The sequence below is a fragment of the Hippocampus guttulatus genome, chromosome 22 (genome assembly GCF_054856545.1).
Source record: "Hippocampus guttulatus isolate MCC_2025c chromosome 22, RoL_Hgut_1.0, whole genome shotgun sequence".
Lineage (NCBI taxonomy): Eukaryota > Metazoa > Chordata > Actinopteri > Syngnathiformes > Syngnathidae > Hippocampus > Hippocampus guttulatus.
Window position 1 is genome coordinate 6345487 of NC_141282.1, and position 20835 is coordinate 6366321.

General features: G+C 48.0%; 1 protein-coding gene across 3 annotated transcripts in view; it reads right to left on the reverse strand.

The window, feature by feature from the left end:
• Window positions 1-10798: 10798 nt before the first annotated feature.
• The window catches only part of foxp2 (forkhead box P2), a 75027-nt gene continuing 64990 nt past the window's right edge, over window positions 10799-20835 (reverse strand). For all 3 annotated transcript variants that reach the window (XM_086103425.1, XM_086103423.1, XM_086103424.1), the window contains 4 exons: window positions 18924-19045; window positions 18175-18244; window positions 17199-17494; window positions 10799-14709 (listed from right to left, as the gene is read on the reverse strand). In XM_086103425.1, the coding sequence (XP_085959551.1) occupies window positions 14565-14709; window positions 17199-17494; window positions 18175-18244; window positions 18924-19045 (633 nt within the window). In that variant the 3' untranslated portion in view covers window positions 10799-14564. The remainder of the gene's footprint in view (window positions 14710-17198; window positions 17495-18174; window positions 18245-18923; window positions 19046-20835) is intronic.

Consider the following 20835-nt stretch of genomic DNA (forward strand, 5'->3'; position numbering starts at 1 on the left):
TTACCCGAATTCCGTTACTCCCTCGCCCCATTCCCCGGAGCCGCTCAAAGCCGAGAACTCGGTTAACCGGCATGCAGTGCTACCGACGTGGGTGGCCGCCGACTTGATCGATGCGGCCGAGGAGACAGAACTTGCCGGTACCATTCAATTTCACTCATAGGATTTTGGACCTTGCGGTGTGCAGTTTTTTGAATCGACTCCCCGCACGCACGCCGACGTGCTGTGCGTCAGAACGGCGCGAAATCAACCCCGCTTGTCAGGGTTTGCTTTTTTTTTTTTTCCTCGCCTCCGGTTCACGGTGACAGCGCCGTTGTCGCTGACAAACATTATCTCGTGCGTGATCATGCGCTTAGTACGGTGTCCCCCTAAACACACACACACGCCGCGCTGTCACACTTTGTCAAGCGGCGGCAGCAGCGTTGCATCTGTCGGCAGTCACATCTGGGAAGACACGACAGGGAAGCATCTCTCGCCGCTCACTTTGTCTTGTTTGTTTGGCACGCCGCCTGATTGCTGGAGTGTGGAAGGGGAGACGTGGAGATGACAAGTCAACCCCCCCCCCCCACCGCGCAGCCCCTCGCCCTCGTGAGCCGAGACAAATAGACTAGGCTGTGTTCAAGCGGGAACTGTCACCTGGAGAGCAGTGACACAAAAAGGTGCCAGCAGCGCCGTTGACCTTTCGCTTTTCAAAGAACCGCAAAAACAGGGGGCGATTGTCTCAACGCAACGACAAAGTGCTGCACACGCAGCAAAAAAAGAATTAATACGACAACAAACAGAAAACAATCCATTAATCACGCGCCAAAACAGTCAAACTCAAAATTCGAGTCTCATGCCGAGTCAAAAAGAGGCAAGCGGCAGCATTCTGGAGCAACTGGAGATGCTTCATGGAGGATCGGCTGACTCCAAAGTCATGACAGGAAGCTCGCCAGGATGTGATGCGAACTGCAAGATTTTTTTTTTTTGATTTTTTTTAATGGTGTCCCTATTCCTGCGGTGAGGTCTGGAACGCACCGCGACAACAAACTGTATGCGATGACCTGGATAATATCACAAGCTTCTGCTCAAATGAGGTTTCGTCTGGATGTCGCGCACAATCAAACGGGTCCTTGCCACGTTAAGAAACTGCAGGAGAGGTTGCAAAACTCGCCGCAAACTTTTTCAGGCTCCTTCAATCAGTCCTCCCCGAATGATCTTATTTTCCGTTCCGCCGACAGAAATAAAAACGTCGTCGCCGGCGTCGGGTGCAGGTGACGCTTTTGAACGCTAACCTGCGACATCTGAAGCCCATTCCGCATCTTCAAAGTTCTTTCTCTGGGTCCACGGCGACGGAGCGCAACTTAATGAGTGAGTACTTTTGAAGTTGACCGTGACACCGGCTGCACCCTGGCATCCTCGCATGATTAATGGCGCCATCTTAAATCCTTGTTGTCGCCAGTGAGATGTCGTTTGAGGCCGCCCGATCAAAATCTCAGACTTTGCGTTAGGGCGGCTGCGGTCGCCAAAGGAAGAAGCCGCGCACCTTGATGGATTCGATGAAAGACAAATGCAAATAAACAGGCGCCGGGACTGAATAATAACTTTGGACTTGCACATCTGGTGAGCGAGCGCACGTAATCGGTAGCAAATGGTCGCGCGCGAGCACGGCCCTTCATGAATATGTATCCCGACGAGAAACAATAGCGGCGCTCGATGATTAATAGTGACGTTAAAAAAAAAACAAAAGACCCGACTGGGAAGGTTATCGCAAGAACTCGGGCCAGACGGTGCGACGGTTCCTGGCCGGGGGGGACGGCGATGCCTGATTCCGAGCCGTGTCCGCGAGGGCGTCAGATTGAAGTTGACACCCATCTGTTTGCCATTTGACCTTATTGATGCTGACCACGGAAAGCGGCGAGGGGGCGTGGCCAGAGGCCCAGCCGCACGGTGACAGCGGCGCATTTCAGGAAAGCTCCTCGAGATGTGGCCTTTCTGTTCCGTCGACGTCACCGAAGCGGGACATTTCACACGGCGCCGGACGACGACTCACCAAACCTTACGGACGTGTGCATCGCTCCCCCGAGGGCGGCGTCCCGAGTTTAATCACGACGTTGTGAAACGAGCACGATGAAATGTTATGTGGCAGTAAATCTGTTTATGGCGAGTCAATCAAATCTGTCACGGTTTATGTTGCCGCAATTTTCTGCAGATTTCTGTTGTTGTTTGTTTTGTTTTTCTTCCGCATACAATGAGAAACTTCTGCCGTTAAATGTGTTTCCTTTTACAATCATCTCCCAGCGTTTCTTTTTTTTTTTTTTTTTAACATCGCCATTTCGGAATACAAACTCGACGATTTCACCGCAGAGAAAACTCAAACGTCTTCTTTGTCCTTTTTACCGCCTTTGTTGTCCGACGTGGAATGCTAATCAAAAAAAAAAAAAAAAAAGTCAGGCTGTTTTGGATTTCTATGATCCTCCGCAGATTTGAGATTAGCATAAACCGCAAGCCGAGCTAAAGCGACAGTGGCTAAATTCACAGCGGGGGTCCTTATTTGTGAAGGCGTGACGCCCCATCGCACGGACGTCCTTTTTCTCCCTGTGGCACCGGCGTGGAGCCCAGACACCCCTCTGGGTTGAGGACGATCACATTCAAAATTCTTCTAAAATCAACATCTAAAAACGCTAATTCTGCGCAAACAAGCCGGCCCGCCCCCGCATATCCTGCACGCACTCCGCACACGCACTTTGATTAATTGGAACGCCCGGCCTGTGAGATTCCCAGATGAGGCTTCGACGCGGCTAATCATGAAACAAGACAAATTCGGGAAGTGTTTGAAATCCCTCATTTCCCCAGCAGAAATGTGAGTTTTAATTTACCTCATGCCGAGGCGAGCGCCGCTCACCTGCCGAGAGCCAATTCGCGGCGCGGCGCTCGATGCGCCGCGTGCCGATCGGATAAGGCGCGTCGTTAAAAATAGTCACACTCCCTTCTCCGTGCCAATTTATGGAACGCCGGTCAAATATTGATCCACTTGATGAGCTCGGCCCGCGCGTTCGTCCCGGACAATCGTTAAAGACGAAACCCGAAGCGAAAGGTGAGGAGCGGCCGTGACATCACTAGACGGCGGCGACCTGACGGACGGACGGATGCCGGCGTGGATGTCCGTGACGTGTTTTTTGAACAATCGCTCAGCACGCAGAGTGGCTAACATTCGAGCAAGTTCATCTTTGTGCCTTATTAAGTCACACGCATTCAGTCACAGATACCGCAGTCAAAGGATGGCAACTTCCGAGTGGGCAAAGATAACGCACGTGCATATACTTTGGGATTAGCGGATATGCATGCAGCTTTCGAATATACGGCGTACAGTCCCATGCGTGCAACATCGATGCTATAGAGCATTAGCATCGAGCTAGTGGACCCAAATGTCAATAAACAAATGCTGACAAACATGGGGCTTCGTGTCAAGGGATTTTGTCTTCCTATCAGTTTCGCAGTTGAATCCCAAAAACGAGGACGTCTCCGACCGCAGCGGCGAGCGTCGGATGCGGCGCCCGGTTATGAAAATTGCCACCGACGGCGACACTCCCTCCGCGAGGAGACGTCGGCATGACTTGAGGCACCTGTTGCGAGAGCCGAGCGTTCGCAGGCTGCCTCGGGTGACGTTCGTGTCCAATGAAGGGCGCTCAGCACGCCGGGATAACAATAAGAGCAGCGCGGTCTGGAAAAAAAAAAAAATCAATAAAATCACTGCGGGAGCTCTCGGCGGAGAAATCGCAGGCTGCCAGAGTCTATCGGCATCTGGCCGCTCCGTCTCTCTCGATCCTGGCCTCGTATTCAATACATAATGCACATTAACGCCTCGTTCATTAGGAGGAGCCGGAACCAAACAAAACAGAAGGTTGATTGATTTTTAGCGGTTACTCAATCCAAGATTCCTCGTCCAAGGCCTTGAGTGCGGGATTCGATCACTCTCCGGGTTGTAATTATAAAATGACCTTCTCCCAACTTGCGAGAGAAATAACAATATGACGACAATAACAGCTCATATTTGCTGCGCATCTTGTGGTTCAACTCGCCCTGAGAAATGTCACGAGTAATCCGCGCGGAATTAGCACGCGGATGGTGGGGGGGGGGGGGGGGGGAGACGCGCGCGCCAGAAACAAGAAAAGGAGGCTTTGGCAAATCTCCCATCAAAGTTGTCTAATTATGTTAATCAAAGAATTCTCCAAATGTCAGAGTTGTGGCAGAGAGGATGAGATTTGGAGAGGGGAGCACATTAAATGACGATGATGGATTTCAACCCCCCCCCCCCACCCCCCGCCCCTCTCAACCCGCTCTCGACCCCGCACAATAAGTGACGATATTAGTGAATTCAAGTTGGGGCGTGCAAGAGAGAGTGGCTTTAATCACGCCACAAAGGGTGATTATCAAGAATCAATTGGTTGCCAGAGAAATATTTTCTTGGACTGACTCAGTCGCTCTCTATGCCCACTTTTTATTTTTTATTTTTTTTAAACAATGCAGATTATGAAATTATATATATATTTTTTTTTTTGCAAGAGCCTGTATACAATACACTATAGCGGTGTGCAATAACTGGAGGGAGAGGTAGGGGCGCCGTGTGCGGCGTCACAGCGCAAGACATGAAAAACAATCAAGCTGTTTATTGTGTTTGCGCTAATTTGATCTTGAACAGTCGGGAGCCTCGGCCGCCTCCGATGGCTTCGCGCGATACGGCGTGCCGAAGCGCCCGTCTATCTAATCTAATTCCAACACTTAATTCAAAACTCCAGGGGCACCGCTCGCTAAGTGTCGCCTATTAAATGAATGCTGTTTGTTTGTTTCTCCACCAACGCCCGAGCGAATCGGCGCTGCGGAAGTGCGAGCAATTGAAAAGAGGCGCAGCGGAGTGCGCCTCGATTTACATATTTAATATGAGGCTCATGATGCTTGAGCATTTTTTTTTTCTCCCACAATGCCTCTTTGGTTGCAAACGGTCGACGACATGTGGCCTCGTCATATCCAGACGTGTGATTAACTCATTCAGTACCAGCCAATTCTAGACCAAGTCTGAAAAGACGTTTAAAAACGTCTTTGGGAGTGAATGAGTTAATACTCATAATGGAACAGCGATCTTCCAATCAAAATGGCCGCAACCGCAACAAAGTCTGGACGCGACGCCAACCTCCGACGTCTCGGCAACGTCTGCTTGGAACCGAGCCGGCGGCAACTTGTTGCGGCGTCACGCTGAGCCGCGCCGTCCCTCCTAGCCAATTAACAGCCAAATCAACCCAAACAGATTTCCGATGGATAAATCTTTAATGATACGAGGGATTTTACAGGAGGCGCGCGTGCGCTCGACGCCGCTAATTTAAAGCAAATAGCGGGCCTTGATGAAAAATTCCCCCGGGAAGTCGCGGGAGAAGATAAATGTGTGAATAATTTAGCGTGTTTAATTGACACCACTTGGAGGTTGTAAACAGAAATGTTTTGATGTTCATCATGCCGTTTGACACGAAGAGATTTTTTTTTTTTTCTGGGATTGCAGATAGCGCAGAAGATCGCTGAAGTAGGGAGAATCCCTTTCTTTTTTTTCTTTTTTTTTTTTTAAAGTCCAATCAAACGGCGGCTGGTGTTGCAGGGTACAACCAAAGACATGGAAGAAGGCGATCACCTTACGGGAGCTTAGCAACGAGGCCCGAGGTCTCCCGGGGCAACCCCGCGGTGAGAAACGGATGGGCCAAGTCTGTCCAGCCGACACCTGGTCAACATGACGGCCGTCTGCAAACAAACAGAATGTACCCCCGCTGACTGGGAATGAAGACGGTCAGTGGAGATGCGACGGGCTTGGTGCACTGCAGCCTTGACACTGAAACAAAGCAGCCGAATACATGAATGACAAATTTAGAGGCAAATGCCGCTAAAACGCTAAAATGTCGCAAAAAAAAAAAAAAACACGGGCTTGCGGTGACATCAAAGCGCAAAGAAAAAGCGGCCGCCGCGCCACACCCGGCGTCCCAAAGTCGCCTCGACGGCACGCGCGAAAAGTCATTTGCTTCCGCTAACACGGTTTCCTTCTCCCCGTCCGCCGCCGTGACAATACGGCTCCAAAGTGGGAAAAGCTAAAATAAGAATAGGCCGGCATTGCGACGTCAGCGTCCTTGTTGCCCGACAATGCTTCTTGGCTTTCCACATCAAAAGAAAGCACGCGATGCGCATTCCAGCATCTCGCGCTTTATTAACTCGCAATCAATAAACATGCGGGCGGTGCGGCGAGGTAATCAGCGAGCGTCGCCATATTGGCCTGACAACATATCAAAGCCCGCGCTCCCGGGCAACCGCGCCAACGCTAACAAGCATTTTGTTAGCGCGTCGCAGACAGTGGGGGGGGGGGGGGGGGGGGGAATAAGGTAGATCGCAAAAAAATAAAAAGTAAAAGTAAAAGCCCTCGGCAAAGCCACCCCCCCCCTCCACCCTGCAAATGTTTCTCTTTTGCACAACATATTCTTCAATAAAAGTAGCAGTGATGCATTACGGAGATAGATGGCGTTGTTGTTTATTGGTGCTCCTCAGAGGGGGAAAAAAAAGTATGGAAAAAAAAAAGAGACATTAATTAGGCTTTAATGAGAATTCTTTTTTTCTCTTCCTGGTTTTTTTTTCCCCTCTCAATTTCAATTTTTATTCCCTTTGGCCATGCATACTGGTCATGTATTTTTTTTTTCCCCCCTGCTGAATTACAATTTTTTTTTTCTTGACCGCACCCTAAGCCTGCCCATTGCCAAAAACAGAAAGATCATGAGAATGGATTCACCAGGTTATCAGGTTGTGCAGCCAAGAAGAAGATCGAGCAAAGAAAGCAGCAATGGAGGAGAGTTAAAAAAAAAAAAAAAAACTCATCCACAATTTCCAGCCTGAAGGCACAGAAATGCAAATGACAGATCAAAGAGGTTGGGAATGGAAAAGGATGGAGATTGGGGACGCGTGTGTGCATGTGTGTGTGTGTGTGTGCGTGTGAGAGAGATCAAACCGGGGTTATACATGTATGTTCAGGACATGAGGGGCACACGTTGGAAGCAGGCGGTGGAGCTGACCTGTATGTCAAGACGATCCAAACGCTGAATCCTTTCCTCTTCTCCCGCCGCCACGTCAGGCCTGTTGGGCAACCACGTCCGCCGAGTCGGTCGTTTTCTCGCAGCTTGCCAGCCTATGTTTGTGGAGTGTTTTGAAGCAATTATTCATTGACGCTGGCAGCAAAGTGGCGTCGGGCCAGAGGACTCGTGAGAGGGGTTGAGACACACTTAAAAAGTGAGCGAGGAAGGTGAGGCCTCTCTCATTAATGCCTAATTAATGTCGCTCTGCCCCATTATTGTCCGATGAATCATTCATGCGTCTCCCCTTCCACCTGCAGCTGTCACGCACTTTGCTCGTCGACCCGCATCGGTCCGGGCAGCGGACACTTCATTAGGTACACCCGCAGCGCCTAGGGTCAAATTGCTCCGGGTGTGATTCCGTGCGCAATCGCCCCAAGTACGTATTTTGCGTCAGAGATATTTGCGTTTTATTTCCCTTTTCTTGGCACTTGGCACCTGCTTTGTAATCGGATTTTTCCACGGCAGAATTAACATGTATATTTAATGCGCCGCCTTTTTCTTCTTTTTTCTTTTCGCTCCTCTCTGTCTTTGCTACTTTTTAAATGTTGATGAGTGATGAGGGGAGGAAGACGAGGAGGTGGGCTGCCTTCTCCTTGCATGTCTGGCGGATATGCCACGACGGCGCTAATAAATGACAGCTGATTTATGCGTCTGTATTCTTTTATTTATTAAAAAAAAAAAAAAAAGCAAGCGGGCTGATTTCTGGTATTAATAATACAAGTGGATCCACTTTGATTAGGCTCGCGCGGGGAGCTGTGCATATTCAGCATTACAATTAAAGCCTCTGATGTGAAATAGGAATGACACGCTAATGAAGCGAGCTAGCGAGCCTGAACCACGACTGTCCAACAGCATTACGGCCCATCTCGGATGAAGAGTAATTATACCAAGAACACTGAAACGTCATTAAAAATCTTCAGTAAGTGATTTAAACCACCATTCCGCGCTAATGCTGCGCTCCTCTCTTCTTCTTCTTTGCCAGCCAGCGCCAGGATCAACTCCCGAGGTTTTCAATTTAAAGGAGGAAAAGAAATAAATAAAAAAAATCAAGCCAACTTCTCCTTTAAGAAGGTCTGCAACACTTGACTCTGTTAAAACAAACATATTGAGATTTGAGACAAAGAGCTAATTTAACCGCGGGACCCGGTAATTGAAATCATCCCGTTAAGAAATTCCATTGTGAATTGGTGATGAAGGCCACACGTGATTACTGTGGCTTAAGGATAATAGTTGGACATTTTTTTTCTCTCTCTCCCTAATTCCTGCATCACCTCAGACAAGCTGTGCCATTTTTGTTTTGTGTGTGGAAAGAAAGCAGTGAACGGTAAACATACGGGTAAAGGTGGCTACAAGCAAAATGCTAACGCAAGCTAGCAAGGTGACAGCCAAATACCTGCTGATTAATAGTAGCTGGAGTAGAGTTGAACAAGATGTCGGAGTATAAATGGCCTCGAAAAGAATGGCCTTGAGTCGTCTTTAGTAGTATTGCCAGTGCCTTCGACTGTGGATTTGACGAAGGACTCAAGGCAAGTCAAGTCACGTTTATTTATGTCGTCCTTAATCACAAACAGTCTCAAAGGGCTTCACGTGCCCACGGTTGACAAATATGAACGGCATCCCCTCACTTTAACCCCCACTCCAAAAACACCATTGGGGAAAAGAAAAATGAGAAACCTTGAGAAGGGGCCGCAGATAGGGGAATCCCTCTTCCGGGATGACCAATTTAAAAAAAACAAGGGCCGCACGAATAAACTTGAGTTCAATCTTCATTTCATCGTGTGTCATGGCTCAAAAGCTTCCACAACACAGCTACATGGAAATTGCTGACTGACGTCTCGCAAAAAGAACAACTTCAAATGGACGAAAAGTGCGTCACAGTCGGAGGCGCGGTGGTGTCGTTGGGGGTCAACGGACACAAAATCCGAGCGGCAGTGCCTGGGAGCTATGCCACCCTTTTTTTTTTTTTTTTTGCACTGTGCCCAAAATCAACTCGAGAGCAATGAAAATTATTTTCGACGCGCTTCTCAGGCACTGCAATTATGATCATTATGATCTCAATTAGCGTTGCCATTGCCGCCGGACTATTTAGCGGGCAATTTGGCAGCCCGGGGGAGGGGGAGGGTGGGGCGGCGAGGAGCCGCCACGCATCGTTGGGTCAGAATTGGGGAAGGGAGCAAAAAAAAAGTCGGCACTCTTTCATCAAAGTGCGAGATGAGAGCTGTCCTGCCGAAATGTCTTCACATTTGGTCTTCGGGAAAGATGAAATGGATGCGATGAGGATGCAGATGCCTAATTTAGGGGTGGAAACCAGTTCTTATTTAGAGTTGAGTTATTTCTATATTTGCTAAAGAATGAAGATGGAAATTAAAGGCTGCCCGACAACAAATCTACGTTGTGGCATTACTACAAAAAAATGAGAGAAGCTACCAGATATGTATGGAAATGTGCCCCTGATTAACCTGAAAAGTTCAGATGGTCTAGTAGGCTGTTCCTGACATTCCTGCAATATTGATTTATGAATTATTTAGAAAATATTTGTCACGACGCAAATCGCATGGTGCCTTCAACCTCCCTTTATTCTGTGCAGTGTCTCGCAGTCTACTCAACTGCCACAGTACATTACAAGCCCCCCCAGTGTCATTCATGCGGAAAAGGCCTGCCTCACCGGCTAGCCCTTTCTTTTATTCATCGCACTGTAAATAACTCCACTTTATGAAAAGCAGCCAGTGTGACTCACGGATACCTCTCTAACCGCAAGCCATTATTATTTCATGCTCTCTGAGAGGCGGGCCAGGAGCCGCCGGCGCGCTTCCGTGCCTCTGATGTTGCGTCGTACACAGGCGGCGGCCCTTGTTGCGCTCCGTATGCCATCCCTCACTTGAATTCACAAACACTTGCCGCCGCATAAATAGCAGGGAGGAGACAGGAGGCGCGCTAATGCTCCGGAACGCCATTGGCGAGGAGATAACGGGTCAAAAAAAAAAAAAAAAAGCAAGAAGGGGCGGGCGTTGTTTTCCGACCTCTCTCGGGACATCGCGTTGGCGAGGAGTGGCGGGCTTACGATGTTCCTGAGCACCCTTTGGAACGCCCGCTAATGGGCGACCCTATCGGTCATGGTGGGTTCCCGCCTGAATCGCATTGAGGGCTCCGTGACCGACAAGGTGCGGCGGGCCCGCTCCAGTTAGCCTGTTAGCGCCTTTGACCTCTCAACAGCCATCAATCCCGGCAGCCAATTTGATTTTAAGTGACAAGTACATGGAAAGAAACTACAAGATGTTTTTTTTTCCTTTTTCTTTTTCTGGAAATGATTCCCAAACGGGCTTTGAGCACGTGTCCGCTTATTAAAACTGCATTTTTTGACGCAGTAGTTAGCGCCTCTTTTGATTGCATGGCATAAAAGAAAAGAAAATTACGCGCTGCATATTTAAACACCAACCAAACCTGCCTCAAACACCTACACCAAAGTATACACTTAGCACAAAAAAAAAAGTTACAAATATCTGCTTAAAAATATGCAATGTAGCAGGGGCACTACCGGTGAAGCCCCACCCTCCCGCCCCCACAAAAGGTCAACGCGTGCATTTTTGTGCCTTTGCAGAATAGAAGATAACAAGTCAATAAATGAAGCCGTCTGTGATGCTGGAGGTAGTCAAGGTTGCTTTTTAAATTCCAACATTTGGTCCTTTATTTTATTCAGCAGTGAAATGCCATGAAGTACAGGAAAAATAAGGACATTACAATTCTCCACCATGACCTTCTAACGTCAGAGAACCTTTTTATATGAACACAGTAAACAGTCATGAAAAGTATCAAAAAAGTCGTTGAATCTTGTCAAGAAGGGAAAAAAAAAAAAGTTCTTCTTTTTCCTCGCACCAATGACATAAACATGTCGGCGACAGTCCCGAGTGACCTTCTACGTTGGCGGAGCAGAGTCCCAATTATTCGAGAAGGATAGCGGCGGGAAGGATACGTGACTCAACGGGCGGACAGAATGTTTCGTAAAGGATGCGCAGAGGTACAAGCGATAAACACACACGTTAGGTTTAAAGCCTTACAGCTATGCAAAGCAAATGCGGAGAAACGCAGCTTTGCGACCGGTAGCCGGCGACGGGAGTGAATCGCTAAAAATCCCGGGGAAAAGAGACACAAAATAAACTCTTTCGGGGAAGAAAAAAAAAAAAAAAAAAAAAAAAAAAAGAAGTCAGGCCAATTGATGGGGTCCACCAATTTTTTTTCTTCCCTCTTCTTCTTTACATAATTATGCACAGTTATCAAAATACAGACAAAACTCAACCCCAGAAAATCCAGACAACCCTAAAATCTAGTGGAGGAGCAACTTCTGGAGGTCTTTCTGGTATTATGTGCAAGCAACTATTTTCAATTTTTTTTTCTTCTTATTTTTTTTTTTAACTGAATTTATACAAAACCCATGCAAATCTACAGGTAATATGCATTCTGTGGCTGACCCCCCCCCCCCCAAACTCTGAGGCAACGCATTCCTATGCATCGCTATGTGGATCGCTCGGCCGGCCGTCCTCGCCGCCAGTGGCGCTCTATATTCTTAGTATTTAGCTTGTTCTGGCCACCGAATGATTGATTCATTATTCTTTTTTTTTTCTTTTCTGACATGCATGTTTAAAACACAATATTCTCTTAACAGGTAATCTATACATCAGCACTCTACAAATGTTTGAGGACAACCTATTAAAATGCAAATCTCGCGTAACTTGACGCACGGTGGGGTGGGGTGGGGGGACGGGGGGGGGGCGTTGTCAACATGGGGAAAGCGTAACAGCCCGTTTGGATGATCTGTCGTTCGGTATGAGCAGAGGTAGAAGCTTTTTTGTTGTTGTTTTTTTTTCCAAAGCCTTTTGTGTTGTTTTTGGGAATACGTATTTTTTATTTTTATTTTTATTTTTTTTTTGGTGTGGTAAGATTATTAAGTTAGCAGGCCTCTCTCGCCATGTGGAACTGGTGGTACGTGTTGGTTCTCAAAGCTAAATGCTTGTTTGCTTGGTTTGCAGCTTGATTCCGCTTTGGTCGAGGCAGGCCGACACGGTACCGTTGTGCCGGATCTTTGAGGTTTCTTTTTTTTTTTTTTTTACTTTCTCATCGAAATGCTACTTTGATATGATCTCATGAGAATTCTGTTGGAAAAAAGGACGAAAAGCTCATTCAAGAGCATGAGAATATTTTCTCGCAAGGCTCATATGCAAACACACACTGGGGGGGGGGGGGGGGACGATCAAAGTAAAAGCAACTCAGCAAATTGTTTGGGAGCAAACCACGTGCTTTGTTGTGCTAACATTGTGGTCATAAATAATTGATATTTCAGCACAATAAATGTTTTTGTTGTTTTTTTTTGTTTTTTTTACAGTGCAGTTTTCCATACAAAATGCAGGAACGCAGTAAGAGACTTGAAAGACGTTCGGTGGTGTAAATGCTCAATTTGTTTGGATTGGATGCTTTAAACATGATATCCCGACTGCAGTGTCGCAAAATTTTGCGACAAAATCCAACACAAATGCTCATGAGATCCCTTCCAAGCGGTTGCAGAGTTTTGTGTAACTTTGGTTTCCCGACGACGGCAACGAGCGCTTGCATTAAAGCAACAAAACCTTCGACGGGCAAGCAATGTTAGCGTATCCATCCATCCGTCCAGGCTGCAAATTCAGGAGCTACAGATGGAGCTGGATAGCAAACATAAGCTCGAAACGCTTTCCTTTCACCTTTCTGACATGGCTATTATCATCGTCACCATTCATATTAGTCGTAGAAGGAGCTCCTCACGTGGTCACCAGGCCACACCCATTTCCTCGTGAAAACTATTTGGCTTTGCTAGATATTTTTGTCACGTTTGGTTCATCGGTGGTTTCGGTCGTGATGGGATGGCGGTCTGGTTAAATTAAGAACAGCAATTTAAAAAAAAAAAAGATGTTTAGGGGCTCTGTTTTTATTGAAAAAGCGCATCTGCGGCAGGGCAAAAATGCCGGCGGACGCTAATTTTCGGACAAGCGCAGCGAGGGAGCGTTATGGCGATGCTCAGACCGCATCTAAATCATGGCCTAACGTAAACCGCTGGTTTCATGGGACTTTGGTGAAATTGATATCCGGTGACAAGCAGGCAAATACTGAGCGCCGGCAACGTTAAATTTGCCCGCTCAGATCTGTTGTCACACCGCGGCTAAAACGGCAACATTGCTCCATTCGCGCTTTTCCACAGAGATGTCTGGGCTGAGACTGTCAGTTGCGCCACATTTCAAGGGCAGGAGAGGAGCCGCTTTGATTGGCGGCGACTGCCGTGAACACTCCCACAGCGGCGCAGCTGCGCTCCACGAAACTGTGCCATTCGGGAAAATAGGGCCCAAAATGATTCTGCACTTCCCCAGAAATGGTTCTTGTTTTGGTTCTGATCCACTTTTACGTTTCTCTGGCCTGCAGTGTCCCCCCGCCCCACCAATCCTTTTCAACCTGCGGTACACGTGCTCAAAGACCTCCATGGAGCGTCTTTTGAGGAGGCCTTGAAAGGAAACAATCCCAGAGGTTAGTCGAAGGTAGTTTTTTGCAGAACGAAAGCTTCTTCTTGGTACGAGCAGCTGAGTTTGGTGTCTTGTATCAATAAGCTCGTGTCGGCTTTGGTTTCTAGCTGTTGCCCGTGACTGCTTGCAGGTCGACAAAGCTTTCAGAAGGTGGAGGTAAAGGAAAGATGTTGGAATGGTGCTTTTTCTCAATTTTCATCCCCCCTTTTTTTTTGTCCGCAAAAACTCTCGATGCCGCAGTTTTTGTTGTGATGGAGGGAATGGCATTTACAGTCGGGGGTGTCTGTGATGACGTGTGGAAATGGGCTGAATTTAAAAAAAAAAAAAAGAAGAAAAAGAGATGGAACAGCGACATACAAGCGGTGACACAACAGACTTGATTTGAACCAGCAATCGTGTCCAGACATCAACGGCGACCGTGGCTCGGCTTATTCACAAACAAAACGGTCCTTTTTTTTTTTCCTTTTCTTTTTGGCAGAATACGACAGAATTTTGCTCATTTGTGTCCTCCTTCCTTATATCCATCCATCCCTCCATGAGCCCATCCTCCTTGTACCGCGGTGGCCGCGCCATCTTGGATCAAATACTTTTGTTTTGGTTTTTTTTCCTTTTCTTTTTTTTTTTTTTTGCAGGCATTTCATGCCCGACATGTTGGCATCAGCCATCTCAAAGGGCTGCAGCAGAAGAGTTCCTTTGGAGCGTCCGGATGCATGCTCAATAAATAGTCCCAGTGGAGAGAAAGAACGAGAGAGACGGTAGAGGGAGGAACAAAAGGAGAGTGGACGGCAGTTTGCGTGAACGTTGCGGAGTGGTTCTTTTCCAAAGTCTGGCCCGGGAGAGAAAAAAAAACAAAACAAAATAAAAGAGCATACTAAGGGATAGAAAAGGAAAATCACTCGAGGTCTTCCGATAAGTTCCCTTCCTCCAGCTCCCGGTCATCATCCAGCTCTGGACTGTGATTGGCCGTCGTCACCAGCGACATGGGACAGTCATCGTCGTCCATGTTGGGGGGCTCCTCTTTGACGTGCACGGGCGGCCTGTGACACAACCACATCGGCACACACTTTCCTTCTCTCTTTCTTTCCGGTAAACACGAGAAGGGCCGCGACATGCATTATCCAGCATGCAAGCGTGTTGTTTTTCGCCAGACGCTAATTTGACATGATGCCCCGCGTCGACTGTAAGGAAGAACACGGCAAAACGCGGGCGATGGGCTGTGATGCCTCAGACATGTTTGGCATTTAAAAGTTTACTGATGACACCAGGTTGAAATACATGAAAAGGGCGGGCGGGAGTGGGAAGGAGGGGGTTGGGGGGGGGGGGGAAACCAGAACACATGATAAATAATGGAGAATTTCTCATCCCTAAGCCCCCCGGAGCAAAGGCAGAGGAGAGGCTTTTTTATCTAGTTAATAGAAAGCGCAGCCGCTAGTTAATATGCAGGGGCTGCGCGTGTCGCTCCTCAAGAGGAGTGAAAAAAAAAAACGCAGTGAGGTTCTGCCATTAATCAACTTCAGCCCCGGCAGTTGGCTCGGACGCCATGATACATGTTTTTAAACTCCAAATGGACGAACATCTCGGCCCGTTTAGCGGCGGCGACGACGATTCCGACGACGTCGGTCGCCGAACAAGAATGATAATGCCGTCACACCAAAAAAAAAACAAGGCCGAACACGATCTTGTGCCGCCATGATAAATCTGACAAAAGCTAATTATTTCCGACACATCGGTTGCATCAAAAAAAAATCCCCTCAGACTGCAACAGAGGAGGTGGAAAAGGAGGAGGGTGGGGTGGGGTGGGGGGGGGTGGGGGCTCATCTCATAGCTTCACTCCCGAGCCGCCCTCGTCACTGCTCAACGCGGGCCGTGGGGGATTTCGGATGCCATTTGGAATTTGAACAGAATTGCAGAAGTTACACATGACTGGAATATGCAAAGCAAATACCGGGAAGGAATATCGCGGTGCCTTTTCCGATATCGCCGCGTCTGGATTCTGCATTTCGTCGTTTCTAACGAGACAACACAACTTGCTCTTATCTAAAATGACTCATACAGTCCGTGATGGCCAAACTTGGGAAGGAAGGCAAAGAGGCGTGTCCCCGGTCCATCCGTTTAGCGCTCCAGTCGATAGCGTGAACCTTTCGGCGCCAACGGGGAAGAAGAGCTTTGTCTAATTGTCCGATCCAGGCGTCCTCTCCCGAGAAAGGCCTTTAAAGAAGTGATGTACTATTTCATTTAGCTCTACGGGCCACTCCATTATTTAAAAGCGATCATGGAAGAGACGGGGGCAAAAAACACATTTCTTCCATTTTGAGGTTCTCTTGGTCATATATAAGGAGGGACGCGGCATCTCGGGTGGAAGGCAGTTGGAGCGAGAGAAAAGTAAGAAGGGGGGGGGAAACATCAATTCCATTCTGTTATTAAAAGTTACATGACCTGAGGGAGTGGGGAATGGCAGCAGATTTGGCCCACTTAAAACTCCATTTGCGAGCCGGGGTAGTAAACATGCCCGGACAGGTTCATGTATGGACGTCTGGTGGGACGAAACAAGCGCTCCCTTCTTCGACACACTCGGAAAGTGCATCTTTTGTCCATTACAAGCTAAGAAAATGTCATGTGACTCTGCCAGTGAGCACTGATGGACATTGCATGCGCATTATGGGCCTCCACGTTTGTGTACGCGCCTGCACGCCCAGCGTATTTTTTGTCGTGTGAATCGGAAAATAAAAGTGTCGTTTCTCGCTCTCGGCACCGTTTAAGAGGAGGGAAGAAAATATGTCTTTTTTTTTCTTTCCCCTCTTGCTGAATATTCAGAGGCGGCTAAAGCGCTACAATGCACCCAGTGGTGCTGACACACGTGGACCACTCTAAAAACAGCTGGGTCAAAAATATCCCAAGCGGGGCCCAAAAAAGGAAATGACCCCAAATATCTGGCTTATTCACTGAACCCACATTTTTGGGGCAGATGAATAATCCAAATTTTTCTTTTGGAGGCTATCCATTTAAATTTGGGGGATGAAACCAATAACCCCAAAAGTTAGGTCGGTTCCTTTTTGACCCAAATTGGGTTATTTTTAACCCAACTGTTTTGAGAGTGCATTTGCAGATGTTACACAAAGTGTAGGAATCACAAGCGAGAGACTATCGGGATGAGGGAGCGGCGGAGGGCGAGGGGGATGAATGATGAATGTAACCTTGCCTCAGGGTCCTGACACCATAAAAAAAAAAAAAAAAGCAACGGTACCGTGGGTTAAACATCAGGCAATTAAACTAACAAAGGGCACAAGGACACAAGGTGGGTGGCTGAACATGTCTTACAATCCCAGACAGCCTTTCAAACTCATACAAAAAGTGTGAGCGTGCGTCGTGCAAAGTCTCCAACAATCGGACCGTTAAAAGCACGAACGCTCCTTGACGGCTGTCAGTCTACGCAGCGCCGGTTTTTGCACGCGATTTGGACTTTTTTTTACAACGTGTAAGACGCCCGGCGGGAACGCGAAGCGGGAGCGAGTGTGCGGGAACCTACATGTGTCCGGGCGGGGAGTAATCGGGGCTGCCGTGTCCGTTGCTGTCCAAGTGATCCAGCGAGCCGCTGAGGTCGTCGTGGACCGACTGCAACAAGGCGGGGGGGCTGCAGCTCAGCGTGCCGTGAGGGCTGATGCCCAGCAGGCCCGGCGGGCTGCCGCCCAGCAGGCCGGGCGGGCTTCCGCCCATCAATCCGGACGGGTCGCCGCCCAGGAGGCCGTGGCAGCCGCCCATGGAGCCGCTGGTCATTAGGCCCGGGGTCCCCAGTAGAGGCAGGGTGGTCTCTGCCAGGGCGGCCTGCGCGACACCAGACAACCGTTAGACGACGGATGTGCAGACCGTTCACACTGACAGAAAAGTGGAAGAAAAACGGCAGTCGGTCCAACTTAGACTCTTTAAAAAAAAAAAAAAGCTCAGTTTTGGTCAAAAAATGGAATTCCCTCCCTGCAACTTGGGTTAATTTGAGCAATTTAAAATATATTTCTTAGCATTTAGCCTACCGTTTACTTTTCCTGTGCAGCCGGCCAATAAAAAGGTGAAATGCGCCCCCCTCGCCCGCATTACCCAACGAGCCGCTTTGATCAGATCCGAAGATGAAAAGGGGAAGCAGGATGAATAAATAAATGATGCCCAGATTGGAGCAGCAAGTGACGAGTGTACTTGCGGTTGCCATTCAAACGCCCTCATCCCCCTTGAAAACTTTAACTCGAAAAAAAACCCTTTGACACTTTTGCCGGCCGAGCATTAAAGTTAAATGCGGCGATTACATTTTTAAAAGTTTTCCGCCATGAGAACCGAGCCGACGTGCGCAATGAAGTCAAATCGTTGACGACAGAGCGGATAAATATTCATGCGCGTGCCCTCGCATTGGCGCACGGACGTCGTCGCTCTCGTGCGGCTGCGAGCGGGACAAAGGAAGCTGTCGGCCCGCCCCCGCTCTGCTATTGAGGTGGTCGGTCATCTGCTCGGGTTCCTACCTGGAGGCTGGCGTTGAGTGGAGATCCGTAGCCCAGACTGGAAGGCAGGTTCTTGACAAGCGACGGGCTTCTGGAGAGGGACGAGGCGGAAGAGCGGCTCAGTTAAGAGATGGCAAATTGATTGGCGGATACGCTTGAAGCAAATTGACAAAAACATTGCGACGCCGAGCATGAAGCCCAAGTACGTTTGTGGTGTTGTTTTTTTTTAAAATTCATTCATCAAAAACAACTCACTGGGATGTCAAGTACGGTTTAGTTCAAGCCAAAAAGGCGTTCAAGTCCACAAATTGTTTGAGCATAGAGCAGGGGTGTCCAAACTTTTTGGCATAAAAATGGACGGATGAAAGGGCAACTTGAAAGTTCTTCAATGTCAGTCTAGAAAGAAATTCCATCTTGTTTGTATCGTCCAGCTGATTGATGTTGAGGCAAACGGTATATAAACAAATGTATTTGTATGAATGGCACCATTTTCCCTTCTCGTTCTGCCCACCTTCACTTTTTTTTTTTTTTGCGGCCATTGTCAAATCTCTTTTTTTTTTTTTTTTTTTGTCATACCATGAATTATTAATTGCAGCATATTATTAAAGACAACGTGAACAAATTTACTGTCTCGGAAATGTGTTGATCGGGAGCCAAGAAGTCCCGCCGCTCTCGATTCCCACAAGGTTGGCGACCCCTTTGCTCGAAGAAAGTCTTAAGGACCGAGTCCCACTTCCTCCTCCCCCTCCTTGCTCGATCACGACTCGTACCCTGTAATCTTCTGCGACCGGCGTTTCTGGTATTCCACCTCGTCCACCGTCCACACGGCGCCTTTCACGTTCTCCACGCGCACAAAGCACTTGTGCAGGCTCAGGTTGTGGCGCACGGCGTTCTGCGGGTCAGAGGAAGACAGGCGAGCGAGCGCGGTCGGTCACTCATTAGCTCCATAATTGATTTTTTTTTTTTTTTTTTTTGGAAAGAAATTCTGAACATTCACGCTCCATTGATTTAATTAGCAATAAAAAAAAAAATGAGAGAAAAATGAGTGAGAGTGAATGCTCTTACAAGTCAGGCCCACAGTACATATCAATCAGAGTAAGACGACTAAAAGGAGGTAATCAGCATAGCGAATGGCTTATGGTGCTGACAGAAGTGGTAATGCGGGCCTTGATAATGGCGATGTCAGTAACCCTCTCTTGTCCTTAATGGACACGTTTAAAAAAAAAAATGACGGCCGTAAGATGTGTGCACGTGTTTGCCTTTTCGCTATTAAAGCCGTCCTGTAAATGACGACACTCATCCAAGTGAGGTGATTCTCCTCATTGCAACGTGCGCAAACCCCCCCCCCCCCCCAAAATATTATGACCGTCATTAAAACCTGCATCAGGCTCAAACAATCAGCACGGCTTTAATGTCCCTGCCTCTCATATTTATCACCTCCCTCGGATTGGCGTGCGTGCTCTTCCGCCAAGAAAAAAGGGATTCGGGGGGGGGGGGGCGAACTCATAAGCAGATCTCGCATCTGACCTGAAAATCCCTGGATTTGATTGATCTTAATGCCCATGGCTCTGAATATGATAATTTTAATATTAATGAGCAAATGAGCAGTTTTATTATGCATGCTATATAGTTAGAACTAATAAGCTTCTGGGTGAGACGAGAGGAAGAGCGGATGTGTATGCGCAGGGGCGGGTGGGGTGGCGGGGGGAGGCAAGAGAAAAATCTGACATGAAACTACCTTTCATTCCTTTCTTTTCCCCCCTAAACAAATTCCTTCCATTAATCAAAAGGAAGACCATCGCGCGGACGCTTCGAAAAAAGGCAAATCGTTGGCAGCGAGGCAGTGACGTCGGCGCTATTGTCCGTCGGGAAGCCGCTCTGACGCAGCGCCGTCCCGTCCCTCGCGCGCCGCGCTGATTTGCATGCCAAATCCAAATTAATTCACTTTGGCTCCGCCACGCAACGTCCTGCATGCTGATGCGGGATGGAAAGACACTGCAAGACTATTTTTTTCCCCCCCTTTTGTCACCATCTTTGTGCACGGAGACAGGACAATAAAGTTGCAGCGACACATATACAAATGGGCCCTATTGTGCCGGTAAATAAAGAGTTCCTCTTCCGTGACAGGCCGGACGAGGTTTGACCTCCACGCTACCCGCCCCGCCCTCCCCGCTTGCTTGACGGCCATCTTTCTTCCTAATTAATCAATGATATGCAGAGGCAAGGGGGCTCGCCGAGTAGGCGGGAGGGGAGGAAGCGGGGTGGAGTGGGTGTCTCGCTCAACAAAAGGTGCTGATGATGGAGTGGCTGCTGTATAATTAGTCCGCCGGAGCCCTCTCCACGCTGAGATTTTTGCAATTAATTGCGTCCGATGGAAAAAAAAAAAAAAATCATAAAAAGATGAGATGAGAGATGTTGTCATTGGAATGGAAGAGGAGGAAGTAGACTGAAAAAAAATATATACTTTGTTGAAGTGACTCCGTTTTATTTGGTCAAGTGGTTGCACAAATTCAAACCACCTGGCGACACGCCCACTTAAAAAATGTACCCGGAGCCAGAGGATTTTATTTTGTGCAGCCGCTTGACCAAATAAAATGGAGTCAATTCAACAGACTTTTTTTTTCTGAAGTGGATGTCGTTTTTTTTTTTTTTTTTTAAATATGGGTTGGGTGGGGTCCAAGC